At 53.7% G+C, this 26,010-nt stretch overlaps 9 protein-coding genes across 10 annotated transcripts; 4 read left to right on the forward strand and 5 right to left on the reverse strand.

The window, feature by feature from the left end:
* Positions 1–789: 789 nt before the first annotated feature.
* H257_04183 (hypothetical protein) lies at positions 790–2,273 on the reverse strand. The gene is made up of 4 exons (XM_009828588.1): positions 1,565–2,273; positions 1,377–1,511; positions 1,201–1,320; positions 790–1,138 (listed from the first exon to the last, which is right to left on the reverse strand). Exons 1-4 carry the CDS (start codon positions 2,220–2,222, stop codon positions 837–839), a joined length of 1,215 nt encoding a protein of 404 aa, XP_009826890.1. The 5' UTR covers positions 2,223–2,273; the 3' UTR covers positions 790–836.
* Positions 2,274–2,901: 628 nt separating this feature from the next.
* H257_04184 (hypothetical protein) lies at positions 2,902–6,365 on the reverse strand (the record flags this gene model as incomplete). The annotated part of the gene is made up of 3 exons (XM_009828589.1): positions 2,902–3,388; positions 3,456–4,508; positions 4,882–6,365. Coding segments are annotated over 3 exons (2,984 nt in total), but the record flags the coding sequence as incomplete, so codon positions are not given.
* Positions 6,366–6,433: 68 nt separating this feature from the next.
* On the reverse strand, positions 6,434–8,457 carry H257_04185 (hypothetical protein). The gene is made up of 5 exons (XM_009828590.1): positions 8,383–8,457; positions 8,154–8,329; positions 7,953–8,099; positions 7,525–7,883; positions 6,434–7,483 (listed from the first exon to the last, which is right to left on the reverse strand). The coding sequence occupies exons 1-5, from the start codon at positions 8,411–8,413 to the stop codon at positions 6,562–6,564; spliced, it is 1,635 nt and encodes a 544-aa protein (XP_009826892.1). The 5' UTR covers positions 8,414–8,457; the 3' UTR covers positions 6,434–6,561.
* A 225-nt stretch (positions 8,458–8,682) lies between these two features.
* On the forward strand, positions 8,683–10,715 carry H257_04186 (hypothetical protein; the record flags this gene model as incomplete). The annotated part of the gene is made up of 7 exons (XM_009828591.1): positions 8,683–8,753; positions 8,802–9,544; positions 9,606–9,859; positions 9,913–9,979; positions 10,041–10,128; positions 10,205–10,298; positions 10,341–10,715. 7 exons carry the CDS (start codon positions 8,683–8,685, stop codon positions 10,683–10,685), a joined length of 1,662 nt encoding a protein of 553 aa, XP_009826893.1. The 3' UTR covers positions 10,686–10,715.
* Positions 10,716–11,041: 326 nt separating this feature from the next.
* H257_04187 (hypothetical protein) lies at positions 11,042–12,618 on the reverse strand (the record flags this gene model as incomplete). The annotated part of the gene is made up of 3 exons (XM_009828592.1): positions 12,257–12,618; positions 11,609–11,833; positions 11,042–11,338 (listed from the first exon to the last, which is right to left on the reverse strand). The coding sequence occupies exons 1-3, from the start codon at positions 12,464–12,466 to the stop codon at positions 11,042–11,044; spliced, it is 732 nt and encodes a 243-aa protein (XP_009826894.1). The 5' UTR covers positions 12,467–12,618.
* A 990-nt stretch (positions 12,619–13,608) lies between these two features.
* Positions 13,609–18,596, forward strand: H257_04188 (hypothetical protein). The gene is made up of 2 exons (XM_009828593.1): positions 13,609–15,345; positions 15,402–18,596. Exons 1-2 carry the CDS (start codon positions 13,693–13,695, stop codon positions 17,631–17,633), a joined length of 3,885 nt encoding a protein of 1,294 aa, XP_009826895.1. The 5' UTR covers positions 13,609–13,692; the 3' UTR covers positions 17,634–18,596.
* H257_04189 (hypothetical protein) lies at positions 17,384–18,603 on the reverse strand. The gene has a single exon (XM_009828594.1). It carries the CDS (start codon positions 18,571–18,573, stop codon positions 17,869–17,871), a length of 705 nt encoding a protein of 234 aa, XP_009826896.1. The 5' UTR covers positions 18,574–18,603; the 3' UTR covers positions 17,384–17,868.
* A 638-nt stretch (positions 18,604–19,241) lies between these two features.
* Positions 19,242–20,453, forward strand: H257_04190 (hypothetical protein). The gene has a single exon (XM_009828595.1). It carries the CDS (start codon positions 19,266–19,268, stop codon positions 20,385–20,387), a length of 1,122 nt encoding a protein of 373 aa, XP_009826897.1. The 5' UTR covers positions 19,242–19,265; the 3' UTR covers positions 20,388–20,453.
* Positions 20,454–20,779: 326 nt separating this feature from the next.
* H257_04191 lies at positions 20,780–25,914 on the forward strand. 2 transcript variants are annotated; one of them, XM_009828596.1, is made up of 8 exons: positions 20,780–21,724; positions 21,769–22,045; positions 22,100–23,279; positions 23,336–23,506; positions 23,557–23,632; positions 23,678–23,844; positions 23,900–24,049; positions 24,123–25,914. In XM_009828596.1, exons 1-8 carry the CDS (start codon positions 20,800–20,802, stop codon positions 25,653–25,655), a joined length of 4,479 nt encoding a protein of 1,492 aa, XP_009826898.1. In that variant the 5' UTR covers positions 20,780–20,799; the 3' UTR covers positions 25,656–25,914. The 2 variants fall into 2 exon arrangements, with proteins under 2 accessions (XP_009826898.1, XP_009826899.1); XM_009828597.1 differs by having other exon boundaries at positions 23,900–25,914.
* The last annotated feature ends 96 nt before the right edge of the window (positions 25,915–26,010 follow it).

Here is a 26,010-nt window from a genome sequence, read left to right on the forward strand (position 1 = left end):
TCCAGTGCAAAGCCATCTGCGGATGTCGTGCCGATGCGCTCGCGTCTGCCACCATCGTCGGGGCACTGGCCACCATCGAAGCGACCAAGATCCTCTTCCGCAAGCCCAAGGCGTTGCGAACCTGCGAGTACCTTGGGTTCAACGGCGCGCTGCAATTTCACATCCCCCACCCCCCCGCCGTCATGCACTCAACCTCCATGGACCGCTCCCGTGGCATGCCCCTTCGGATATGTCCAGACAACATGACGTTGTGGTTCGCTCTTGCGTTCGTTTCAAAATCTTACTCTCTCATTCACTGTGCCCTATCTAGGCATAAACTTGTGGTGCAATGCACGCACATCCCGAGGTTGTTGACGGTGGAAGACATACTTCGTCACTTGAAGGTACAGTGTACAGTACATATATCTATCAACTCTACATATAACCCTCGTGGTCGAAAATGCAATGTCAAACCATTGGGGGGTAGGCCCTGTACGAAGTGCACGTTGAACGGGTGACGTGGCAGCATCACGAAATCTACGCGTCTACCGATCCTAAGTCGTTGAAAGTCAAGTATGATCCACGCCCCCATACTAGTACTTTAGAGTACTAACTAGATTTGACCTAGTGTGTTTGATCAATGGATGGCTGTGAGCAAGCAAGATCTGACGCTGGCCAAGTGGTCGTTGCTGCTGACTGTTCATTGCAAAGATCACGACGGCGACGTCGTCTTGCCGCCGCTGCTCCTCCTCGCTCCAATTCCAGTGCCGTCCCCCGCCACCCCCCCTCCCACTTGACAGTCTCAACAAATCTCTCACAATATAGTATTGTATTGCATCGTCCATATTTACACGTTGTCACATCGACCCTCGACTGGTGGACTTGGCAATACGGTACAACGTATCGAGCATCTCTTCCACATCGCGGTCGTTTTCGTACAGCGCGATGGCCATGCTCACGCGGGAGTCGTCTGCGAGAATGAGGTCCTTCAAGCGGCCCTTCTCCGCCGCTGAGATGAGCTTGTCCGCCGCAATGCGGGATGCCGCCTTGAGTGCCACCGTGTACCTGGCGCGGCGCTGGGCGTTGGACAGCGCTGGCTTTTGTTGTTGTTTAGACGAAACGTTTTTAGTTGGGTTTGACTTCAATGCATTGCTCGGGCCTACAAGCACATGGACATGTTAGACATGCCAAAGTTGTGAGATTTGAGGAGACATCTCATGCCTGTGAAAAGCTGGTCAAACGACTTGCGTGACTTGAGTTTGCGAGACAATTCGTCGGCTTTCAACTGTCGGACCAACGATTGCCGAGGCCCTTGCAACGCATTCGCCACTTCCGGTCCATCTACAGATACATTCGATTAGGTTACTTTTTCTAAGTGTACCTTGTGAAGGCAGTACCCGTGACGATTTGCTGGGAGACCAAGTCGTGCAAGCCAGGCCGGGTTTCCAACAGCTGGCCCACCTGGTTTTGAACCATCGTGCGCTCGAGCTTCTTTGCCATCGCCGCCAAACTTGGAGCCAACGATGGCGTTCCTAATCGGCATCCATGAGTGTAAAAATCATGATGAACGAACGAACGAACGAACCGTCGTCGACGACATGCTGGTCGGCCAGATCTTGAAGGGAGGGTCGACGGGCAATGTGGTGCGTGAGGCGGTCCGCGGTGATGCTGCGTCGCAAGGCATCGCTCGTAGCCTGCAATGCCGGCGCGATCTTGTCGGACACGATGCCCTGGTCCGTCAAGTCCACGAATGATGGTCGCTTGGTCAAGAGCGACGACACATGGTCCGCACTCAGTTGACGCTGCAGCTGCTTGGCAGTGGATTGGATCATCGGAGCAATCGTGAGAGAATGGAGAATATCCTGGTCGTCCAAGTCCTTGACTTCAGGTCGGGTGGACAATCGGCGCTCGATCTTGGGAACCAACGTCACGACCTTGCCGTCGCCTGCCACATCGTCGTCGTCGTTATCGTCGTGTGGTGACGATGTTCCAGCGTGGACCGCGTGGGGGTCGTCTTGGGTGGATGGAGACGATGAGGTTATAAAGGTCGATTTGGAGGTCGAGATGGGCGTCGTGGGGTAGCTAGCGCTTTTGCCTTGTTTGGCTTTGACCGGGGACCCACCGGGAGTGGACTTGGAGTCCGCCGCAGCGGTGGGAGACGTCGCGGTATTACCCATCTTCAACTTGGCCAGGGAGCTATCTACGGTGCCGTGCTGTTTGGCTTGCTTTCCTTTCTTCGCCATTCCTTCCAGGCTGTCGATGGTATTTTCGGATCCAAGTTGGCAGCCCCAGATCCAAATTTGTATGCGAAACGAAGCGTTTCATCAAAATATCCGGATACAAAACAAATCATTTACTTCAAGTCCAATGCAACGATAAATGAATGCTACAATTAACTTTCTCTGCATACTGATAGAACAGTATTAATAACATGTAAGTACACTTGTAATAAATAAATGATCTTTTATTTGTACTGAACAAGAACAACCAGATTAATATATTTATTACAAGTAGAGTTGTACCTGCACGTCATCTAAAAACTTCCAACTGGCCAAATCGAAGAGTGAAGGTTTTATTACTTAACGTACGTTTAATGTAGTTAAACCCATTTGAATATTAACCCGCTAGGATGAACCTAACCAACCACTGGTTCCCTCGACGCCCACGACCACTTGTCAACAACCGACCTCCTCCATCCACAAAACGAAGAAAACTCGTTACAGTATTGTATCGAGTTGGATCTCCCCAAATTTGATACAAATTTGGGGAGGGGGTGCAATCGAATCACCAAACCCATCCACAATCGCTCTGATTGGTTGAATTTCATTAAAAAGGTTTTGATTGGCTAATAATTTTGAAGTAGCCAATCAAATCGACTTAAATTCCAATGAGAAACCACACCACAACAAAATGAAATTTCACTCGAAAGCACAATAACGTTTGTCATATATTTCTTCCTGTGTTAGTTTGCTTGGGCTTCTAATGTTTCGAGCTGGTACAACACGCGTTGGAGGTCTTGGACGTCGGGATTGTCGGTAAAATCGACTTGCGATTTCTTGACCACGCCACGGAGGTAGAGGCGACAGGCATGCAGGGACGCTTTGGATCCGTCCTCAATGTAGCTGGCGGACAAGCGCTTGGCTGCTCGGCAGAGGAGCTCGACGTCGTGTTGGTTTTTGTCCCACCCCGCCTTCTGCAGCGCGCGACACTCCTTTAACCGGCACTCGAGGGCCTTGGCTTTGTGTCCACATCCGTCATGAAAGTGAGCGTACACTTGCCATACTTTGGGGTTGTTGGTAACGATGGACGTGGTGCGCCCGAGCAGCTTGGCGAGTTGGGCCTTGTAGTTTGCGTCCGACGCGGCGGTCGGCGCACGCGTGACAACACCATTATCATTGTCATCGTCATCCTAAAATCACATTGATTGTCATCATCTGTTTGATCCAAACAATGCAAAAAACATATCACCATCCTACCAAGGGGTAGACGGCGTGCATGTCGATGGTTGCAGCTTCGTTTTCGCCGCCATCGTCGGCAATTGCATCCGCTTGGGGGTACACGATCGCTTCGACGAGCCACGCGAGCATCTCGTGGTCCACTGGGCGCTTGTGTTTGTCGCGCAGGTCCAGCAGTTGGTGCATCGCGTACATAGCGTCTCCAAACTTGTGCACTTGCATGGCGCATAGCACAAAGTTCTCCCACATTTGCCACAGCGTCCGTCGTTGCTTGAGCGCTTCTTGAAACGCATTGAATGCTTCGTTGTGCTGGCGCAGACGCAAGTGGATCGAGCCCAAGTTGCCCCACGCTTCGCCGTCGTCGGGGGACAGCTGCACCACGCGGGTGAACGCCTGCACGGCCGTGGGCCAGTCCTCCGTCCGCATGGAGAGCGACCCGAGGAAGAACCACGCCTGTGTGTACATGGGGGCGACGCGCACGGCGTCCTGGAAGTGGCCGATCGCTTCGTCGATCTTGTGCTGCTCAAACATCTTGCGGCCCCACGTCCGCTTGGCCCGGGCAAACCGGTGCTTGGATACCTCCCACGCCGTCTCATAGTGCGCGACGTCCTCAGTTAAATCGCCGAGGCAACACCACATGAGCGGCGTCGGCGCGACCGCCAGACGTTCCCGCACGAGCGCTTCGGCGCGCTTGGGTTGGTCCAGTAGCTGGAAGCACTGGACGACCTCGTCCCACATTTCCAGCTCTTGAAAGGTCGCGAGGGCGCTGGCAAATACCCCGCAGCTCAAGTACCGGTCGGCGAGGTCCCGCTTCAACTCGTACCGAGGTGGAAATATGACCGAGTACACGTACGCCAATCGTTCGTGGGCTGGCGCGGCGTCCTGGATGGCTTTGAGCGACGTCTGCGTGATCGTGAGGCGGGTGGTGTGTTGGTCCACCAGCGCTTGCATTTGCAAGATGGCGCGTTCGCGGGATCTCTGGGTTTCGCACTCGAGCCATGCGCGTTCAAGTAACCCCGTCGAGTACACCATCCAGTTGTTTGGGTTGGCCAGTACACGAGTTAGGTATGGCATCTACACACATATATACATAGGTATTGATTGTCAAGTCGATTCGAACGTTGGAGTGGGTCGACTAATGAGTAGCACCAAGTTGGCAGATATACAATCGATATATCGACCAATGAAAACCCAGATCACAAATCAAGTAGCCAATCAAATCATCCACTCTCAATCGACCACTTCAACATCGAATTCGTGTGTGACTGAAATTAGTGTGATACTCGTTATACAAAGAATCGATCAATAGATTTGGCGATATATTCAGCACAAAAGTCAACCAAATTCGGGGTAAAAGAAAGACAAAAACTTCACAAACAACACGAACCATATATATATATATATATATATATATATATATATGGGTGTAGATGACGAGGTCCCGCACCATTTGCTCGGATGTGAGTCCGTCGGCAGGGTTGTTGTTCTTGACGTCCAAGCACAGCGACAGCAAAATCGCTTGATCGATCACTTGCAGGTTAGAGTCGGACGCGGCGGCGCCGTCTTCAAACGCGACATGTTCGAGCAAGATGTTGTCTGGGTCGGCTTGGTCCCGCGTGATGTTGCGGTACGCCGCTTTGCCGTCCGCGACCAGTTGATCTTCAAACGAGAGGGGATCCCCTTCTTCTTCTTTAGCCTCCTCCATTTCGCCGCTGCTTTGGCCTCCAAAGTCCACGTGGGTGGTCTGCGCTTCCGCAAGCGCCGACGCCGACGCGGCCGCGACGTTTTCGACCCTGGACGTTGCATGCAGCACCATCTGGGCGACGCTCTTCACCTGGTACTTGGTGCGCTTGCCCATAGACCCAGACATTTGCACCGTGAGTCCACTGGCGGTCATCGCGTCGTCAAAGCTGGCGCGCCCCTTGCCCTGGATTTCAAACACGTGTTGGGCGAGTCCCCACTCCAACTTGGCGCGCGCGCTGAGGTACGTGTCGGACGGATACGAACGGCCCACCACCACAGAAAAACACAACTGCGTCTCGGTCCACAGTGTGTTGGACGGTTCTTTCGTGATGAGCAGGCGCTGGTGGGTCATGAGGCTGCGGCCAGTCCACCACGCTCCAGTGGACAAGGCCAAGAGTGCCGCCGTCACTTGGGGATTCAATGGCCGAGCCATGCCATGCACGGTGCGAGGCCGACGGAGGAAGTTGGCGAGCGGCGTGGGCTTTGTGATGTGATCGTCGGATTCGGAATGGGTCCAGTTCACCTTGGACTGTAACCCAACAAAGTGGAGAAGGCACCGCGCGGTTTCCAAGAACACTGGGTACTCGCAAATGCTAAACGGACTTTCTCCATCGACCTGGAGCGACACGAGGGCGTGGCTGTGAAGCGTACTCTTGGTGGCCTCCACCGTCGAGTCATCGAGCAGGACGTGCAACATCGGCAAGAGGTCGGCCAACGCCGCGTCTTCCATGGCAGGGCCCGTGTAGTTCAGTTGCACAAACAAATTCAAGAAGGCAGCACCAGCGAACAAGACAGTGTACGACAGCGGTTGCATGTTGGACGGGTCGGCGACGAAAACTTCTTCAAGTGCTTGGGTGATACGCGTGCACGGATGCTTGGTCGTCAAGCCAAGGCGTCGGACAGCATCTCCGAGGGATTTCCACAGAGATTGGACAGATTCATGGCGCACGACATCGGCGTATTCGCCTCGACTGAGCAGCAGTGCCAAGTCAAGTGTCGCGTGCGAGCGTGCGTTCGCGGTTTGCGTTTGCAGCTGTTCGATCCGCACAGAGTTGGAGTCAATGACCGCCAGTTCCGCTTCTTTGAGGATGTCACCTTCACTTAACACGTCCTCATCTTCGTCTGCAGTCAGTACCACGGCGTCCATGTTGAACACATCATCATCTGAGTCCGAGTCCATGATCATGCGACGAAATTCAAAATAACTGGCGGGGATGTCAACGAATACTCGTCTCTGATTGGTGCAATTCTAAATGCAGGAATGTAGGTCTCTCGATGGGTCCATATGCATTTACATGTTAGATCACGCGACAAGTTGCCCGAACAGGGCCTATGCAAGAACTATGCCAGGTAATGACCATAATGACCCTAATGACGACGACATCTACCACTTGAAGTGTTGCTGGTCAGCCTGATCGTCGTCGTTTACGCTGCTCTCGTTCTCTTGCAGCTTGGTCTGTCGCTGGGGCTGCGACCGCCACATGACTTGTCGTCCCTTCCTCTTCTTTGGCGCTTGCATGCTACGCTCCATGGATTTCTTCATGCGTTCTTCGTACATCTTGGTCTGTTGCGAGATACGCTCCTGGCGCACGCGTTCTCGTCGCTCCTTCTCCTTCTCTTTCTCGGCCTTGACCACGTAGTCCTCGGGCATGTGCTCGATGGCGCTGAGGAGATCTTCGAGCCGAGCTTCCAGGTCTGTGAGCATGAACAGCGTGTTTGGGTTCGAGTCAGCTTCGAAGCCGCAGCGTTGGTACACGACCAACACCTTGTCATGCAGTTCCTTGAGCATCTTCTCTTGCACGTTCTCGCCCGTGCCAGCTTGTGCCCGCTGTCGCAAGTGGTTGGCCTTGGCATCTTCGACGCCAATCTGGTCTTTCAAGTCGTCAATGTTTTGCTTCAATAGTTGGGTCTTTTTGTTCATCTTTTTCTTGGTTTCGCGGTAGTTTTGCTTGAGTTCTTCGAGCGATTGCTCGGTTTCTTGGCTGTTTTGGATAAGAAACAAGTTGCTTTCCTCGAGCGCCGTGAAAATGTCCAAAAGTTGCTGGGGATTCTGAAAGTACATGGGCAGCTCTTCGCCGCTACTCGTGACCGCCACCTCGTCCAAGTTTGGCATCGGTGGCGAGACACTGGGAGCGGCCGCCGCGTTCTTGGCCTTGTCGGGTTTCTTCTTGGCTTTGCCGTCTTTGTCAACATTCCGCTCGCGTTCGATGCGATCCCGCTCTTCTTGTTCGGCGGATGCTTTGGCTTTGATGGCTTCCCACTCGGCTACCGCTTTGGCCTTCTTCTTTCGAAGGCGCTCTTGTTGCCTATCAGCCATTTTACACACACGCCGCCAACGCAGTCTCACCGCTTTGCTTTCTTGTCTTTTTGCTCCGACTCCCACTCCGGGGGTGTTAACTCGTCCAGAAAGGCCTTGTACTTGAGGCAGTCGTCCAATTGCTCCTTCAACTTGGACATGTCGCTCTGAACCAACTGGATCTGTTGGTTCAATTTCTTGATCTCCTGCACTCGGTCCGCCTTGGCCTTGGTTTCCTTCTCAGCCTTCTTGATTGCTTCGTGGGCCTTCTTATCGTTCTCTTTGAGGAACGTGTCGAACCGCACCGCGTCTTCTTCAAGCATCAACTCGCTCTTCTTCAACGCTTCTTCCTTTAGTTGCGCCTTCTCTTCGAGTTTTCGGATCTCTTCTCGTTTTGTGTCGAGCGACATCTATCGTACAGTTGAAGGGACGATCGTCGATGTGTGCTCGCTCATATACACCGACGCATGGCCACGTACCTGCACCAAGAACATTTCGCGCTTCTTCGAGATGAAGTCCGTCATGTTCTCCTTTTCCCGCCTTCGGTCACTGGAAATCGCCGCCGTGGCCGCCGCGACCAACCCTCGGGTTTGCTTTGACTGTGTGATCGTGCCCAAATCTTGCGACTAATGGTGGAAGAACATGTGCCGTGAGTTCGTTGGAATGGGGAAATGACCGACCGATTCTTCAAAGTGGAAGCGGCGGATGTTGCCTCGCTGGGACGAATGTGTGATTTTCTCGTGGATTTTCAGGTTGGCATTGCGCACACGCTCCTCTTCCTTCTTCTTCTTGATGTCGTCTCGCATGCGGAACACTTCTTCGTCCGACGGAAGCGTGAACGGATTGCCATTGGACTCTACACAAGGAGCATGCGTCATTACCGTCAACCATCGTTCGCTTTGTCATTACCTGGAGCTCCGCCTGCTTCGCCATGCTCCATCGTTGCCTTGGATCGGTAGACGTCGCGACTGAAACTGCGTTTCGTCGTTTCAAAATGGCTGGAAATAGCGCGCGAAATGTACATCATTATGGCCAATCATATCTTTACATCTTGGAATATTCCGTATTTTAGCCAATCCCTTAGTTTTACTTGGGATGACTCAAAAACCTTTGGACGTTTAACGCCTTTTGCAAATACTCATGTGTCAAAGAACTGAACGTTTTACAGTTTTACCTACGTTAAACGTATAACGTATATCCTGTATGTTAATGCTGGAGCTCACGAATCTCGAAAACCGCGTAAATATCGCCGCTTGGCGCTCGCAGAATCTCGGCGCAAGGTACGCATGCTCGTAGCTCATGATGTTAAGTGAAGGGACTTGTCGTAGGAGAGGCGCATTGGAAACCAACAATATGCGGATCCGCTTTGAAGTGTCGTTGGACAACACAGGCGAAGTGGACTTCAAAGCGTTGTCAAGGAGGTCATTGGAGTCGACGACGGTGTCGCCGCCGCCACCGAAGGCCATCGACATGTCGGAATGCAAAGATGACGACATCGATCCCAACGTTGTAGATTTGACCGACGACGAGCCTGGTACTGTCCCGTCCGCTGCGACGCCTGTCGTTGCCGAGGTTCCTGCTGGTCCACCGTCACTTCCACCTCCATCGTCGCCTACCCCATTGCCACCACGGGGCAAATTCAACATCATTGAGCACTTGGAGCAACGGTATGGCAAAGGCGGCATCCTCGATATCAAGGGCAAGGCCACTCCAGTTCGAAAGCATGTCGACGACGACGACCTGTACGACTCGGAAGACTCGTTCATTGACGACTCGGATCTCCACGACTCGATCGAAAACACATACATGCAAAGCACCGTCAAGACAAAGCACAGCGGCTTCTTTGTCAACGCCGGCGACAACATTGAGACAGTCAAGGACCCGTCGCACAAGGGACATGGACCGTCGTCGACGGCGCATGCGTTGGCTTTGGATAGGGGGAGCGACGACGAATCGCCCAAGAAGAAGACAAAGAAGTCCCTCCACGACGACATGTACTTGGATGACGACTGGCAGCCTGGTCCGGACGTCGACGCGCTCGTCGCCAAGTTCAAGCTCCAAGCGTCTGAATGTTCGTTTTTCGTCGTCGTCGTGTCGATCGATCGATATCTCACGGAATAACTTGTGAATAGTTTTCAGTCAAAATAATCCACCGCCCAAGCTGTGGCCGCCAGCGCTTGACGAAGGGCTGCGGGAAGTGGACAAGGTGGTCGTGGCGGCGCACCCGCAGCGGTGGCGCGTGAATGGCTACATGGGGCATCTCATGGGGTTTTTGCCGTACACAAAGACCACCCTCCGTGCACGCATGATCATGCTGGAAGCGCGGGACAATGCCGCAGAGATCAAGTTGAAAATCGACGACCAGTTCACGGCGTTTCAATCCCAAGTTCGAACACGTTTGTATATCTCAAAGTGGTATGAACGGGCGAGTTGTTGTAGGTGGCATTACGTGCAGCCCAAGTCGAAGCGGGACCAACACGACTGACCACGGAGCAGATCAAAGAAGGTTGGGCATGTTGAATGGTTGAATTTTTCGACCAAGTGTTTGATCATGTTGTGCTATATAGTTGTGATGGCAGATGGACCGTTGGCCGAGGCAGTGTTCTTTGCATTGACGACGTTGGATGAGTGGGTTGTGAAGGAGAATGAATACCGGTCGGTATACATACATATGGAACGAGGGATTGTTGAAGGCGACGCTCATGGGATATGATGATATGGATGTGTGTAGACCCTTGCTCAAGCAAGATGACAAGAAGCAACTGGACGAAGCAGACACTGTGGCGCTGACGACTCAGAAAGAACGAAATCGCTTGTACAACAAGGTATGTGATGTATAGAACCATATGTGTGACACAGTAGTGTAGATGGTGGCGAGCCTCCCTGCGAGTTTGACCAACGTGGTGGACCTTGCCGGCCTCCGAGAGCTGTTCAAGTTGGGCCGCAAGAGCAGCGGTCACAAGGTCACGACCCCCCACGCAACCCCCACGACCAAGAAAGCAGCCGTATCTGGCAAACGAACTACGAAGACGCCGCCGACAGCCAAGGTATCCAAAGCCAAGGAAGCCGCCGACCCTGCTACAACCAAACCCCCGCCAGTGGCCAAGAAAGCCGCCAAGCCCCCTAGGTCTCGGCGGTTTGAAACGTGTCCCATCTGGTCCCCTGAGGACTTTGTAGAACGAGTTCCTAGCTTAATCCCAAAGAACCAATGACGTGGTCAATCCATATTCATCTGAACTGGAATGAACTTTCATTCTTCATTGCTTGCACCTGCATTCCCATGATCGCGGACACAGAATGTGCCACTAATCATGAAGAATGTTTGTTCCAGTGACTTTATGTTTGTATTGGAACAACCAATAATATTTATGGCATCCATCCATACAATTCGCAAGACAATTTATTCATAACTATCGTTAGTTCTAGTAACTAAATTTACTACTCTGTTCCCCATTAGTTGTATCCTTCATTTCACTTGATTAATGTATACTCACTCGATTTATTTGTCTTGAAATTTGTATTGAACTCTGACAACACATAATGGGAACTAAAATTATTTTATATTTTTTTAAATGCCGGAGGTGTCTTGATCTTGGGAGTTTACGATTGCTTCGAGGTGTGCTTCTTGTTCCAAGCGGCAATTCAAATGCATGAGTGCACTCTCATAGATTGTTCCATCGCACTTGACATTGTACGAGGCGAGGTCGGCTATCTTGGCGTCTTTATTCATGTGCGGAAGCTTGTAGTCATTACTTCCATGAATTGCAATCGACATTTCCATAACTTTTTGCACAGTTATAAATGTTTTCGAGAGGGTAGCAACAGGCATTTCATAGAACGCGGCTTGCACAGCATCGACAAGCTCCTCGATTGAACGAGTTGACTTTTGATGATGCAGACTTTGAATAGAATTAAAGAATCCTAAGTCTAGAACGTTAAAATCTGGACTATTCGAAGGCTGGTTAGCAATTTCGATACCACTAATTCCACGGTCATCGAGCTTTCTTGTGGTCACGCACTTGTGGGGGCTCGCATTGTCTTGCTGGATAAAACATTTGCCACTACTAGTAGTACTACTAGGAAATTTCGACTTTATAGCAGGAATAACCTTAGTAACTACAGTATCATAGTACACCTCAGCGTTCACAGACAAGGGAACAGTCACCAAGGTTCCCTTGTCGCGATTGACGCTTTTTCGCTTCACCGCCACGACCTCCACGAACGACCACACGCCAATATTGTCATCAAAAACGCGCCTAGTGTGCGGGTCAAAACGTGGGCGGGCAACAGCCGCCAAAAACATGACCTTAGTAATGAAGTGCTTCCACTTGACAGTTCGCGCCGCCACTTGTTCATCATCCTACACGTAGTACCTTCGATTCACCTTTGTCAAATAGAAAGATGCACATAATTGTCCATGCTGATAAAAGAAAAGGTTCCATTTGGCAAGGGTCGAACGAACCCCATTGCAAAGCGTAGGCAAGCTTCAACGTTCGCCGGGGTCAGAAATGGCTTGACGTAACTTGAGCGAGCCTTCAAACGCGGATTATCCCTCATGTGTCGCACGATTGTTGTCTTGGAAATGCTCGACTTTTTGGCCAAAGAGCACAAGGTTTGGCGGTCATGGTGCGGCACTTGTCGAATGATTATTTCGATCTCTTCCTTTGAGCGCGTTTTTTTACTGCCAGAATTACCTAAAATAGTACAATGCTTGATATTGATATCTATGAAAACGAATATATCTATAAATTACTAGAGGTTTTCCACGTAATTTTGATGCTACGTCCGCCACGACATCGCCGTTCAGTATCGACTTTCGTCCACGATACCACACGCGCGAACCTGTGCGTGCTTGACAGTTGAAGTCCTTTGCAGCGTCCACGAAGTCTCCACGACTCAGTATGCCACTTGCGGATCTTTCGAGAAGGGTATCGTAGATGGTATGCCGCTCCATGCTGGTGAGTTGCCGTTCCCAATCGGCGTGCCGGGGCATTTAGAGGGTCTGGAGGGGCGCACGGTTGTGGTGGAGGCATACCACCAGGTTAGCGAACGATTGGTACGTTGTTTGAAGTTGGAAGATTGAGTAATGAATGCACTGCGTACAAAAGATGTTCAAAAACAATTTCCTGCATACTTGGGGGTCGCGTAACTTTTCGAGCAAAACGGTCTAGAACTCGCTGAAACTATCTAATCATAGACGAGATCTTGCGCTGTTCGATGCACCAATCAGGGGTTAAAATGTAATTACAGTGATCCCCCGATTTTTGCAGCCTGGTCGGAATATAATAAGATAGAGGTATCAGCGCCAAGGGTTATGCATATTAGGAGGTTTTCCTACCCGTTCCTCGGCTAAATACCTGACTGAATAAGGCAATTATAGGTTATTTGGCCACGCTATGTTAGAGCTTGTTAGTTTTCAAAGAGCATTTAACCTCCACGTTCTGTTATACCCGGTATATGCTGATATAAACAAGTACTTGAGGAGTAAACAGATTGTACTTTCATTATTAACTCAAAAGTACATCGAATGACATGGGATCGCCAATACGCAACTTACGGAGAGAATTTTGTACTTAAGCCGCCAACTCAGTGTCAAGCTCAGTTAGCTTTGGCCCCTTGATGTTGCAGCGCGACGCAGTGACGTCTGCATCAATGTTTGCTGCTGAGCTGGTGCGATCATCCCGAACAATGCGACCAACAGTAGTGGGATGCACGATGACGCCGACCTCCTGTGTGATCCACGTACATGTAATCGATAACGTGCGGTCGGAAGAGCAGCTGTAATATGCTCGTACTCTGTCTTTTTGAATGAGCGTCAGTCGCTTGGCAGGTGATGGCATTGTGTGATTGCACTGAGATCAAATGTCGTTGACCTGCGGTTGTTGCGCCGGATTGGCTACAATCGTTTGAATTTCAAATTGTATTAATCCCTCTTGAACTTAATATTGTATAGCTTTACATGGGATATTAGTTTATACCAGGCTGCTAAAATCGGGGGATCACTGTAGAAAAATCCCGCCAATAAGAAGTTGGAGGTGACAGCTGTTGCGGAACAGACTGGTATATGTTTGTATAGGAACAACCACAATATGGCATGCATACAATTCTCAAGACAATTTTTTCACTGCAAGCGTTGGACGTGTTTTTGTCCGATTGTGCGTTTGAAGCATGACGCAAGGTGCATATCATTGTTGAACCTGCCATCAATAGTGAAACGAAATGGCCATGCCAAAACACGACCAGCATGAGCTGACTCCATATCAAGCCGTGCAATCGCCGTCTGCGAGAGCCGTGGACGTTGCCGCTCCATCTGACCAAGAAGCCACCGCTACCCCCAAAGAAGACGACAAGAAGTTGGCACCGCTCACAAAGCTGTTCCAGTTTGCCGATTCGACGGACGTTTGGCTCATGCTCGTGGGTACGATCTGCGCCGCGGGAACTGGGTTTTCCCAGCCCCTTCAAATTCTTCTCTTTGGCGAAATCATGAACTCGTTTAACCCGCCCCCCCCCACTGTCGTCCTGAATGCCTCCGACGTTGAAGCCATGCAAACGTCCATGTCTTCTGGCATCAACGAAGTTGCCATCAAGTTCGTTTGGCTCGGACTTGGTGTGCTGGTGTGTGGGTTTGGCCAAGTCGCGTGTTGGTCGATTTCGGCCAGCCGTCAGAGCAAGCGCATCAAGCAAGAGTACATCCGTGCGATCTTGCGGCAGGAAATCGGGTGGTTCGACGTCAACAACTCCATGGAACTGGCGACCAAGGTCGCGGACACGACCCTAATCATCCACGACGGCATGGGCCGCAAACTCGGCGACGGGATCAACTTCACGGCAATGGGGGTCGGCGGCCTCGTGATTGGGCTGTTGAAAGGGTGGAAGTTGGCGCTGGCGCTTCTCGGGTTCACGCCTTTGATTGGCATCGCCGCGTTCTTCATGGTCAAAGCGCTGACGTCGGCCGTCACGGCGTCCGTGGCCGCGTACGGCACGGCGGGCGGCATCGCGGAAGAATCGCTGTCCAACGTCCGCACCGTCCAGATGTTCAACTTGATGGACACATTTGCAGCCAAGTACAAGGCGGCGCTTCTGGCCACGGAAAAGGCCGGCATAAGAAAAGGGCTGTCCGTCGGCCTCGGCGCCGGGTGCATGTTCGGCATGGTCTTTATAACCTATGCGTTTGGGATGTGGTACGGCGCCGTGCAAGTCGCCACCGACCAGCTGACTTTGCCCAAGTGCACCGACAACTGCTACGACGGCGGCCGCGTACTCATCGTGTTCTTCTCCATCATCATGAGCGCCATGGCGCTGGGTCAAGCCGGTCCAAGCCTCCAGGCGGTGTTCTCGGCCCGAGCCGCCGCCAGCGTCGTGTTTGACATGATTGAGCGGCCATCGTTGGTGGATGCGACGTCGGACGTCGGCACCAAGCTGGATCACGTCGACGGGGACATTCAACTGGACTCGATCTCGTTCCAGTACCCGTCCCGCCCCCATGTGCAAGTGTGCAACGGCTATTCGTTGCACATCAAAGCTGGTGAAAAGGTAGCCCTCGTTGGCCCGAGTGGCAGTGGAAAGAGCACCATAGTGTCGCTGCTCGAACGCTACTACGACCCTGTGGACGGCACCGTCAAGCTGGACGGCCACGACCTCAAGACGCTCAACGTCAAGTGGCTCCGCGCGCAGTTTGGCCTCGTAGGTCAAGAGCCATGCCTGTTTTCGTGCTCGATTGCCGACAACATTCGATTTGGCAAGCCCGACGCGACCTTGGACGATATTTACCAAGCCGCCAAACAAGCCAACGCGTACGACTTTGTTGTGGCATTCCCGAGTGGATTCGACACGGAAGTGGGCGAGCGAGGCACCCAACTGTCTGGAGGCCAGGTATTTCAATCTGCCACCGCTTTGACGTTGCTTGAAGGAGTGATGGCTGCTGGTAGAAACAACGCATTGCCATCGCCCGGGCGATCATCAAGAACCCGGCAGTGTTGTTGCTGGACGAAGCCACGAGCGCGCTCGATGCCGAGAGCGAACATGTGGTCCAGGCGTCGCTGGATGCCCTCCTCGCCACTCGCCAGCGCACGACCATCATCATAGCCCACCGCCTCTCGACGATCCGCGATGCCGGCCGCATTGTCGTGCTGAACGAAGGGCACGTGGTGGAAGAAGGTAGCCACGACGATCTCATCAGTCGCCCAGACAGCCACTACAAGAAACTCGTCGAAGCCCAAGCCCGTCCCACCACGTCCTCCCCCAACACTGCGGCGAGTACCGCCACCACCCAATCGGCTAAAGCCACAAAGACGACCCAGCTGGCTGAAACGTCCATCGACGTCGCCAAAGTTTCCGAACACTCGGTCGTGTCCACCGCTGACATGGCGCCAGACGCCGCTGCATCACACAAGTCCGTTGCGCTTAGTCGGCTGTGGCGCATGAACAGTCCCGAAGCCTGGTACATCCTCTGCGGGTCCCTCGGTGCTTTGATCCACGGCGCCGTGTTTCCCCTGTGGGGACTCCTCTTTGTCAACGTCACAGTCTTGTACTTCAAGTACAATTTGACGCCCGATGAAATGAAAGCCGAAGCTGTGACGTGGTCCATCGCGTTTCTCGTGTTGGGCGCAACGTATTTCGTAGCCGTGACGACGCAAAACTACTCGTTTGCAGTCGTGTCGGAACGGCTCACGCGGCGGCTGCGGGAGCAAGGCTTCGTCTCCATGCTGCACCAGGACATTGGCTGGTTCGACGCGCACTCGTCCGGCGCGCTCACGACGCTGCTGGCCACCGACTCGGCCATCATCCAGTCCATGACGGGAGACCTCATGAACCGAGTCTTTGTGGCATCGTCTACTCTGGTCGTGGCGTTCTCGATTGGGTTTTACTACAGCTGGCACATGACGCTGGCCCTCATTGGTGTGTTTCCCCTTATGGGAGCAGCCACATTCGTTCAAATGTCGCTCATGTCTGGCCACGGCAAAGCCCTCAACGAAGGCGACGTCCAAGCGGGCGCGCTGCTGTCGGAATCCATCAACTCGATCCGCACCGTCGCGTCGTTCACCCTAGAGGGGCAAGTGCACAGTCGGTACATTGGCCATCTCGAAGCGTCATCCACGAAAGACGTCAAGAAAGGGTTGTTTGGGGGCGTCGGGTTCGGCGTGAGCCAGGGAGTCATGTACTTTGCACTGGCATTCCTGTTTTGGTTTGGCGGGTGGCTGATCGTCCGCAACTACGTCGACTTTCATGGTATGTTTGTCGTCATGATGGCCATCATGCTGAGTACATTCGGCGTGGGCATGGCCATGCAAGACGTGGCCGACAGCGGCAAGGCCAAAGCGGCCGCGGTCCGCCTCTTCGACGCAATCGACCGCGAGCCGCCTATCAAGTGCACGTCCACCGCCACCACCTCAGACGGGGATACGCTGCCGACAGTCCAAGGCGCCCTAGAGTTCGTCAACGTCAAGTTCGCGTACCCGAGTCGCCCGCATGCCATCATTTACGACGGGTACTCGCTCAAGGTGCCAAGTGGCGCCACGGTGGCCCTAGTGGGAGCCAGCGGGTGTGGCAAGAGTACGGCCATCTCCCTCGTCGAGCGCTTCTACGATCCGGTGGAGGGCAGCGTATTGCTGGATGGTGTCGACATTCGCTCGCTCAACCTGCAGTGGCTGCGGCAGCACATCTCCCTTGTCGGACAAGAACCGGTGTTGTTTGCAGGCACGATCGCCGACAACATTGCCGCGGGCAAGGCAGGGGCGACGGCGGATGAGGTGGAGGATGCGGCCAGGAAGGCCAACGCGCACGACTTTATCATGCAGTTCCCAGACAAGTACAATACCCAAGTAGGGGACCGAGGTGTACAAGTGTCGGGAGGACAGAAGCAGCGCATTGCGATAGCCCGGGCCATTCTGAGAGATCCAGAGGTTTTGCTGCTGGACGAAGCCACGAGTGCGCTGGACAACGAAAGCGAACGCCTCGTCCAAGCCTCGTTGGACGCGCTGCTGCAGCTCAAACGGCGCACGACCATCATCGTGGCCCACCGGCTGTCGACGATTCGAAATGCCGACGTGATTGCTGTCACGGACGGAGGCAAGATTGTCGAGCTTGGCACCCACGACCAACTCATGGCGATCCCCGATGGAAAGTATGTACACCTAGTGCAACACCAAGTTTCGCATTAGAAGGAAGCGAACCTACGGGGTACAGTAACGCTGCCCTTTATATAACTTCATATTGCAGTACTATAGCAGTATATTGTATCACCCGATGAAGGAGGTAGGTAGGCATACTAACTAGTACACAGTGTAGCTTAGTAGATCACGACGCAACGGATGGTGGATGTGTACTTGTGGACGAAATCTATGTCTCAGATGTCCACAAACATGAACGATTAACACTCTAAACGATCTCGATTGATTACACTTGTGAGGATGAATACCCTGGGTAGCCAGGTTGTGCCGTGGGGTACGGCGGAGGATAGGCGCCTTGGTAGCCCGGTTGAGGATAAGGCTGATAGTTGGGCGCTCCGTGGGTTGCGGGGTAGCCTGGCTGAGCACCAGGGTACGAAGGCTGGGCATAGCCAGAGTATGCTGGCGGAGGTAAGTTCGGTTGCGCAGGGTACGTTGGTTGAGGTGCATAGCCGGGGTACCCAGGTTGAGCGCCATAATGGGGTTGCGGATGAGAAGGATATTGAGGTTGTTGAGGGTACGCTGGTTGAACGATGCCTTGGCCTGCGTAGCCCGCCGTAGGCCCTGTGCCGAGGAGGAGTTGGATGGCTAGGTTGATAGTGCCTTTCTGCTTGCGGCCGTGGTTGACGGGGTACCATTGATCGACCATCTGACCGTGGAGGAATGCATTCAAAGGAACGTTGCACGTGCCGATGAATTCGTCGCTGACCCAGTTGTGGTCCTTGATGACGATCAATAGTTGTTCCACCTGTGGGTCCATCACGTTGAACACGAACGTGTCTTCCCATCGTGGATTCTTGCCGCCATTGTCGTGCGTTCGAGTGCGAAACACTCGTCCACCCAACCTGACTTCGCAGTATGGATCTTGTTTGCCTATGAACTGGACGCTGCGGAGGTTGGTGGCGCCCTTGACGCGGACTTGGAGCTCTGGCATGCTGTTTCGACGTTCAAAACTGGCCTTTCAAAAATGCAAAAGTTCCTCCATCAACATAAAAATACATCCCTGACTGCATCGGGTATTTGAAGTGCGAAATTCATAACGTCATTAAATAAAGATACAACAATGAGGATTAATACTAATATACGAAGTATTTAAATGTCGAATACGACGGCTATTAATACAAAGTACTGTATGAGTACTTCGAAGTACGAAGTTATAAAATCCATACTCCAAGGATTAAAATAGTCCAAGTAGTATTTTAACATACAATGCTGCAATTAATGGCGATCTAACCGGGTGGGTGGGTGGGTGTTTGGGTATCACTTTTTGTCATTGACATTTTTGTTCACAGGCCGGCCACATACATACAATCTGCAACGTCAACCTGTACAGCACCACGGTGCGACCTAACTTACGTACTAGCGCTCGACCTACACGTAGTACGTAGTAACAGAGCGATAGAGAGGTCTTTATACGGTGCATACACTACAGTAGATATACCGAAAGCAGGCAGATTTGAATTGTGTCTCGGAATGTTGGTTGAAGAAATTCAGCAAGGCGTGGGACAGGGAAAAATTTAAAAACAAAGTCGACAACGGGTATTGGTATTTGTATGTAAGTAATCCCTCGGGAATAAAAATAGCTTTCCTGTGGTTCCATTTTTGGATTGGCGACGGACCCAACAAATGCCGGAGCTCCATGTCCGTGCGGTGAGCGGTCGGAACCTGTATGACGCCCAGACGTTTGGGAAGCAGGATCCGTTCTGCAAGGTCCAAGTGGGGAACCAAGTACAGAAGACCAAGGTGCATGACAACGGAGGCCGTTTCCCTGTGTGGAATGAGAAGTTCATCTTCCGGGTGAACGATCCCCAACTGGAGCAAATCGTCATCACGATCGAAGACAAGAATGTCGTGGACAATGCGTACATTGGCCAATGCCGCGTCCCCGTCAATTCCTTCCTTCATGGTCAAGTTGTGGACCAATGGTACCCCGTCACTCGCGGGAAGAATCACCGCGGCGAAATCAACCTTCGCGTGCAGTTGATGGGATTGCCAGGTCAACCTGGTGTCGCACCTCCCGGTGGCTACCAAGCTCCCGTCCCTGCATACCCCGCTCAACCTGCTTACCCTGGCCCCCCACAAGGATATGCTCCTCCCCAGCAACATGGCTATCCTACCCCACAAGCTCCTCCGCAGGCAGGGTACACCGCCCCGCAACCGTCGTATCCTAGCGCCCCCTCTGCCCCAGCCCCGCCTGCGTACCCCGGTGCGCCAAGCAATCCGTCGTCCCAATTGCAGCAGCAACAAGCTCAAATTCAACAGCAACAGCAGCAGCTGAACCAGCAGCAACAGCAAGCGATCCAGCAGCAGCAAGCCCAACTACAACACCAGCAGCAGGAATTGCAGCAGCAGCGAGCCCAGTTGGCCCAGCAGCAAGCCAACATGGCCGCCGCGGCCCAGCGACCTCCGCAATACGCGCCCCAACCACAACCAATGTACAGCCAGCCCATGTACGCGCAGCCCCCGCCGGTGTATGCGCAGCCGCCCCCGGTGTATGTGCAGCAGCCGCAAGCAGTGTACATGCCCCCTCCAGTGGTCGTAGGTCCGCCTGTGGTGGTGGGAGGTCCCATGTACGGCAATCCCTATGGCTACGGCTACGGTGACAACGGAGGCGGGGTTGGCCTTGGTCTAGGCCTGGGCGTGGCTGGAGGCGTCCTGCTTGGCGCGGCCTTGTCGGATGACGGTCACGGGTTTTACGGTGGCGATGGCGGCTTCTTCGGCGGCGACGGCGGCTTTTTCGGCGATTAATTAGGCACCTCTTCTTGAAGACAGTAGTCTACTTCAAGTAAAATAATACACTATAGCAATCACGTGGGTGTTATGTTGTATACCTTGAGGCATACGAAGTCCTCCCACAGCATGTCAATACATATACCACCTACCCGTCAGGTTTGGTGATTTGGCCGTTTCTAAAGCACAGAAGAGTCTCATATCAGTTCAAATAACGTTATACGTGTAATTCCACCATCGCAAAGCAGTGCCAAGCAAGGTACTTGATGGTAATTGTAGGTTACTCTTACATTCAGGCAACGGCTGTCCTACACCCTGACTTGACTATGCTCCAGCAAACAAAAAGGACAATTAAATAGTTAGCCTGACGCTGAATAAACACAAAATGGAGCCAAGTATTTTTAGCCAAGGTGTGGCGCAACCCCAACACATGGAAGGGCGGGAAGGACTGTATCGGTCGATGGATGACGGGGGGGTGCCACATCGGCGGGGCAGCTTGGCGAATATCCTTGGCCGGGGGGGCAGCATCCTCGACGATGTGGAGCCGTATGCTTCCGACTCGGACGAGGACAGCGACCACTTGAACGACGACAACGACGTACACATGATACACCACAGTCCGATTCCGCATCTGGGGTTCTGCTACCACGGCGATGTATTCTACCAACGAGGTCTGTACACGGAAGCGCTGCTGTACCTGTCTCGCCTTCCGCGCAAAACCAACCCCCCCCTTCCTTCGGACTTGAACCACAGGTTGTCGACCCCATCATCCTCGTCATCCACACGCAAAACGGGTATGTCCAAGTTGAAGCCCATGTCGCGGGCAGGGAACCACCGCGACTCCATCATCCCCGACGTCAAGGACGAAGGACGAGACTCCCGCACGACTCGGAAACGGCAATGTGCGCATGCCATCGATGCCATGGCGTCCAACCCGATTTTGCACCCGACGCTTTTCTCCGACAACGTGATTCCGACGTTGCTGTCTCTGTGTCGGTCCAAGGACGCGGTCACGTCGCAGCTGTGCGTGTCGGCGCTGTGCCACTTGAGCGGCAGCCAACGCGGCCGTGAGCTGATGCTGCAGCACGGGTGTCTGTCGTTGCTCCAAGCGGCCTTGCTCCTGCCTGGCAACACAGACCACCATTTCAACGTGTTGGCGACGTTTGCCAACTTGAGCATTGAAGACAGCTTCGAGTCCATGTTTGTCAAGGAGAAAGCGCTGGAAAGCATGGTGCAGCACCACAAAGCCAGCGACGCGGTCGAGCGACTCGCGTCCTTCACCCTCTTCAACTTGAGCTGTCCATCGTACACGTACCCGCGCATCAACGACGTCATGCGTGCGTTGGTTGAGCACGGTATAGGAGTCTCCTTCTTTGGATGGTGTTTACATTTTAACTAGGCCGCGACTGCCGCGACCGGCTGCTGCTGAGTCAAGCGTTCTACAACCTCACGGCCACCAAGTCCAACCGCATGAAAATCGCCGCCATCCCGGACGCATTCGAGGTCGTCAACGTGCTCGCGGTGACCACGTCCGACCCAGTCATTCGAAGCAACGCATTGCATTCGCTGTGGTGTTTGTCCGATACCGAAGGCTGTCGCCGGGCGCTGATCCTGCACGGGTCGGTTCGGGCACTTGTCACGAGCTTAAAAGCCACCACAGATATCCAGGACCTGCGGTATCCCCCCTCGTTCGATCCCCACACTCATAATGTACTGATGGTTCTCGGTAGATGCATCTTTGCCACCCTAGACAACGTGGCCACGGAATCCCTCGGCTGCGAAGCAATGGCCAACGTTGGGGCCCTCAGCTCCCTCGCGCACCTCTCCAACCTCCTCGTGGACCCGGCTCTGAAAACGTCCGTGTACAAATGCATGTCGCTGATCCTCGCGGGCGAGCGCAACGTCCGACATGTCGACGTGGCGTTCTTCGAACTGCTCGTGTCCTACACGCACTCGACGTCGCAGGACATGAAGAACATCTCCCGGTACGTACTCCACGGGCTCGGCTGTCTCCTCGCCTTCACCAAACCAGACTCGCACTCGTTCCTGTACAACTTGGCCTACCTCCCCAAACTACTCTACCACGTGCTGTACAAGAGCTTTGAGCCGAGTGGCGCCGACGAATACCTCCAGGGGGTCCTCTTGTACAACATTACATTGCGCTTTCCCCCCACAGACGTGGCCAAGCCATCGCTTGCTCGCGTTCTCCATTTTGGCAAGGAAAGCCCCAGGGAAGACATCCGTGCGCTGGCGTGCGGCATGCTCTTCAACCTGTTCCAAGCGCCGTCGCTGCACCAGCCCCTCCTCACCCACGACGGGGTCCTCGACGTGCTCGTGAACCTCCTGCAGCTCCCGTCCGCGACGTCATTGGACTTTGAAACCCCTTGCAAATGCCTCGACATCATTTGCGTCGTCTTGGACCAGCAACAACTCGGGGAAGCGTTGGCCATGGCACTCATCTACGCCGTCTTCCCCACCATCGTTCAGCTGTGCGAGCGAGGTGATTCGCTCGTGAATGCTGGCTGTGCCGCCTGCTTTGCTCGGTTTGGCATGGTCGAGCCGTGTCGAGTGCAGATGGTGCGCAACGGGCTCATTGCGTCCCTGTCGCTCTTGGCAGGAGAAGACAGCCCCGAGACGATACAGCTCGTCGTGAGCACGTACTCGCAACTGAGCTGCGACCCGAGTATCTGTCGCGAACTGATTGAAAAGGGCATCGTGCATTCGCTGGCGAGTTTGGCAGCCGCCCCCGAAGAGGATGTGCGACGCGCATGTGCGATTGCGTTTTGCAACTTGTCTACGAGCGAAGACAACATTGTCACGTTGGTCAAGCACGGCGCGTTGAAAGCGCTGCTGGTCATTTCGTGCGTCAAGTCCAACGACGCCATCACCCGCCGCATGTGCATGAAGGCCGTATGTCCCAAAAGTCTAGTCTATGTTGCCACTTGTCATTGTCTTGTTGTGTGTAGGTGATGAACTTAATGCGGTCCGAAGCCAACATCCCCACCATGTGCAACGATGGCCTCCCGTGGGCGTTCACGATCTTTGCCATGTCGAGCGAAGAACAAGATTTTCCCATCTTGGCCGATGCGTTTTGCGGGCTGTCGTTCTACAAAGAAACACGCAAGGGGCTGGCCAAGGTAACGAACATTCCTTCGTCGTTCGTTCGTGATGTCGTCGATTCGTGTAGGTTTCAACGTTGACGTGCTTTCTGCACATTTTGCACCGTATCTACGACACCCCCGCCGGCGCCACGATGCTCAAAGGTACCTTTCGGTAGACCCTGACAGTCTCCGTTGATTGAAGATTAGGCATATTGAACTTGCTCACGGACATTGACGTGGCGCCTCCGCTGCTAAACGCGGGCCTGTTGGGGGAATTGAATCACTTGGCTGAAGCCGCGTCTGTGGACATCCGACGGATGGTGGCGCAGATCCTCACGGCGGCGTTCCAGTCGTCCCCCGAAGCTCGCTCGAAAGCATGTCACAACATAACATGTTGATTAATACGTAGTAGTTAATTGTATTGCTTAGTACATGGAAGAAGCGACATTGCACATCATCGGCCACCTCCTCAAGACCAACGACGCCGCCACCAAGCATTGCTGTGCCATTCTCTTGCACGTGCTGTCGTTAGACGACAAGACTGTGCGTGTATTGATCCTCAACGACACCATGACCACGGTACTGGATCTCTTTTGTAGCTATCTACGTCATGTCGGCTATGTACCTGAAAGTACTACTCACCTCTTCCAAGGTCCTCGACACAATTCGAGAAAGCGGTCCAAACCTCGACGTGATGCTGCTACTCATGCGCGCCATCTACAACATTTCGTGCCGAGACGACCTCCTCGTCCACGTCTGCAAGAGCGGCATCGTGTCGGCGATTTCTTTCATCGTGTCGTCGCAAGGGGACAGCCCGCCGTCGGTGGCCATGTGCGCCGCCATCATGCGCAACTTGAGCTGCGAAGGGTCGTGCCACGCGCAGCTCGTCAACGACCATGCGACGACGTTGTTGGGGTCAATTTTCAACGCCAAGAACGCGTTGAGAATTGCCAAGGAAGACGCAGCCATCGGCGTGTGCAACCTGCTCCTTGGCCGGGTCAACTCGAGTGTCATGCTCACGCAGGGCGCCCTCACGCCGATCCTGTGGCTGTGCGCGCACGCCGTCGGGGGCGTCGAAAGTAACGTGTTGTGCTCGGCCGTGCTTCGAAAACTGTCAATGCCGCCCGGCAACATCCAGCAGCTCGTGGACGAAGGCGCCGTGCCATGCGTCGTGTCGCTGCTGGCGACCACGTCCAACCTGTACGTCAAGCGCAACTGCACCGCGACATTCTGCCTCCTCGCCCGAAAGCAAAGCGTCAAGCCGTCGCTCGCGTCAAATGGCGTCATCTCGCTCACGTTGGATTTGCTGGAAGACTTGAAAAAACCTGCGACCATACACAACGCAGTCACGATCAGCATCCAAAAGATGAGCATCGACCTGGTCACAGCGCTCGCCGAGTTTGTCCGGCCCAACGTCGCGGGTGAAAAGCACATCTCGTCCATGTTGTTCCAGCTCATCGACGCCGGGGACGACGGCGGGTACGTCCCGGGCGTGGCGTGTGAGTGGGAGCAGGACCGCGAGTTCCTCGTGCGGGCGCAGGACGGCCCCCTTCCCCTTGCGAAACCGTCGGCGGCGAGACAGCTCCGCCCCGCCGACATCCCAACTCTCCACGTGCCCCTGTTTCCAATCCTGTCGCTGGGGTACTCGGAGGGATTCACTGTCTCCCGCGACCAGATGGTCATGCGCACGCTCGACAGCGTTGTGCCAAGCATCGACAACGCGTACGGAAACCGCAATTCGGCCGACAAGATGGAAGACAACTTGGACGTGCTGCGCAAGGTCTTGTTTTCGCACAGCAACCAAGGCAACGCGGTCCGATCTGCGGGGTGGAAGAAACTCGTGTCCATGGAATTCTCGAGCCAGAAGATGTTTACCAAGCTGCGCACTCCGTTCGCCCCCGTGCCTGTCACAGGGCTGGCGATCCTACCCGACGGAGACAAGCCCGATGGGAAACTGGACCCGCTGCAACCACAGGCCCCCCCACCAGTGACCAAGGACAATGCCCTGAGGAGGGCGCCACCAGTGTTTGACGTCAAGAAGGCGGACGTAGGGGGGGGCATGAAATCGATTGCGAGTTTTACCATCCAACATACAGTCCTCGGGTCGCCCGTTCGAGCGTCGCCTCGAGTGGGCACCCCCGGGCGAAAGGTCCGGCTGACTCCAGTGCAAGATAAAAAGCCATAACTTAACGAGAACACTGGTCCCATTGAATGGTTGCCAACGCTGCTCAATGACCGAAGAAACCATGGCCACATTCGAGCAGCGGAAAACGTAGCGGGGGTGGAACATGCCATTCCTCGTTACTTCGGTGGAGCTCTTGACAAGATATAAACCGAGGCTGTGTGTCAAGGCAGTCTCGTATCTACAGTACCTGTACCTTGATATAGTACGAGGCTGGGGTTCTATGGAGTTGGTATTTCGAAAGAGCAATGGCAACACGGCATATTATACTTCGGCTCTTTTTGTTCCTGGCAGTTTGGATGGGTCTCCTCATCGCACGGTTTAGTCGACCGAGCTCCCGTCACATTCAATCAGAGTT

This window comes from Aphanomyces astaci (genome assembly GCF_000520075.1).
Source record: "Aphanomyces astaci strain APO3 unplaced genomic scaffold supercont1.7, whole genome shotgun sequence".
NCBI classification, from domain to species: Eukaryota; Oomycota; class Saprolegniomycetes; order Saprolegniales; family Verrucalvaceae; genus Aphanomyces; species Aphanomyces astaci.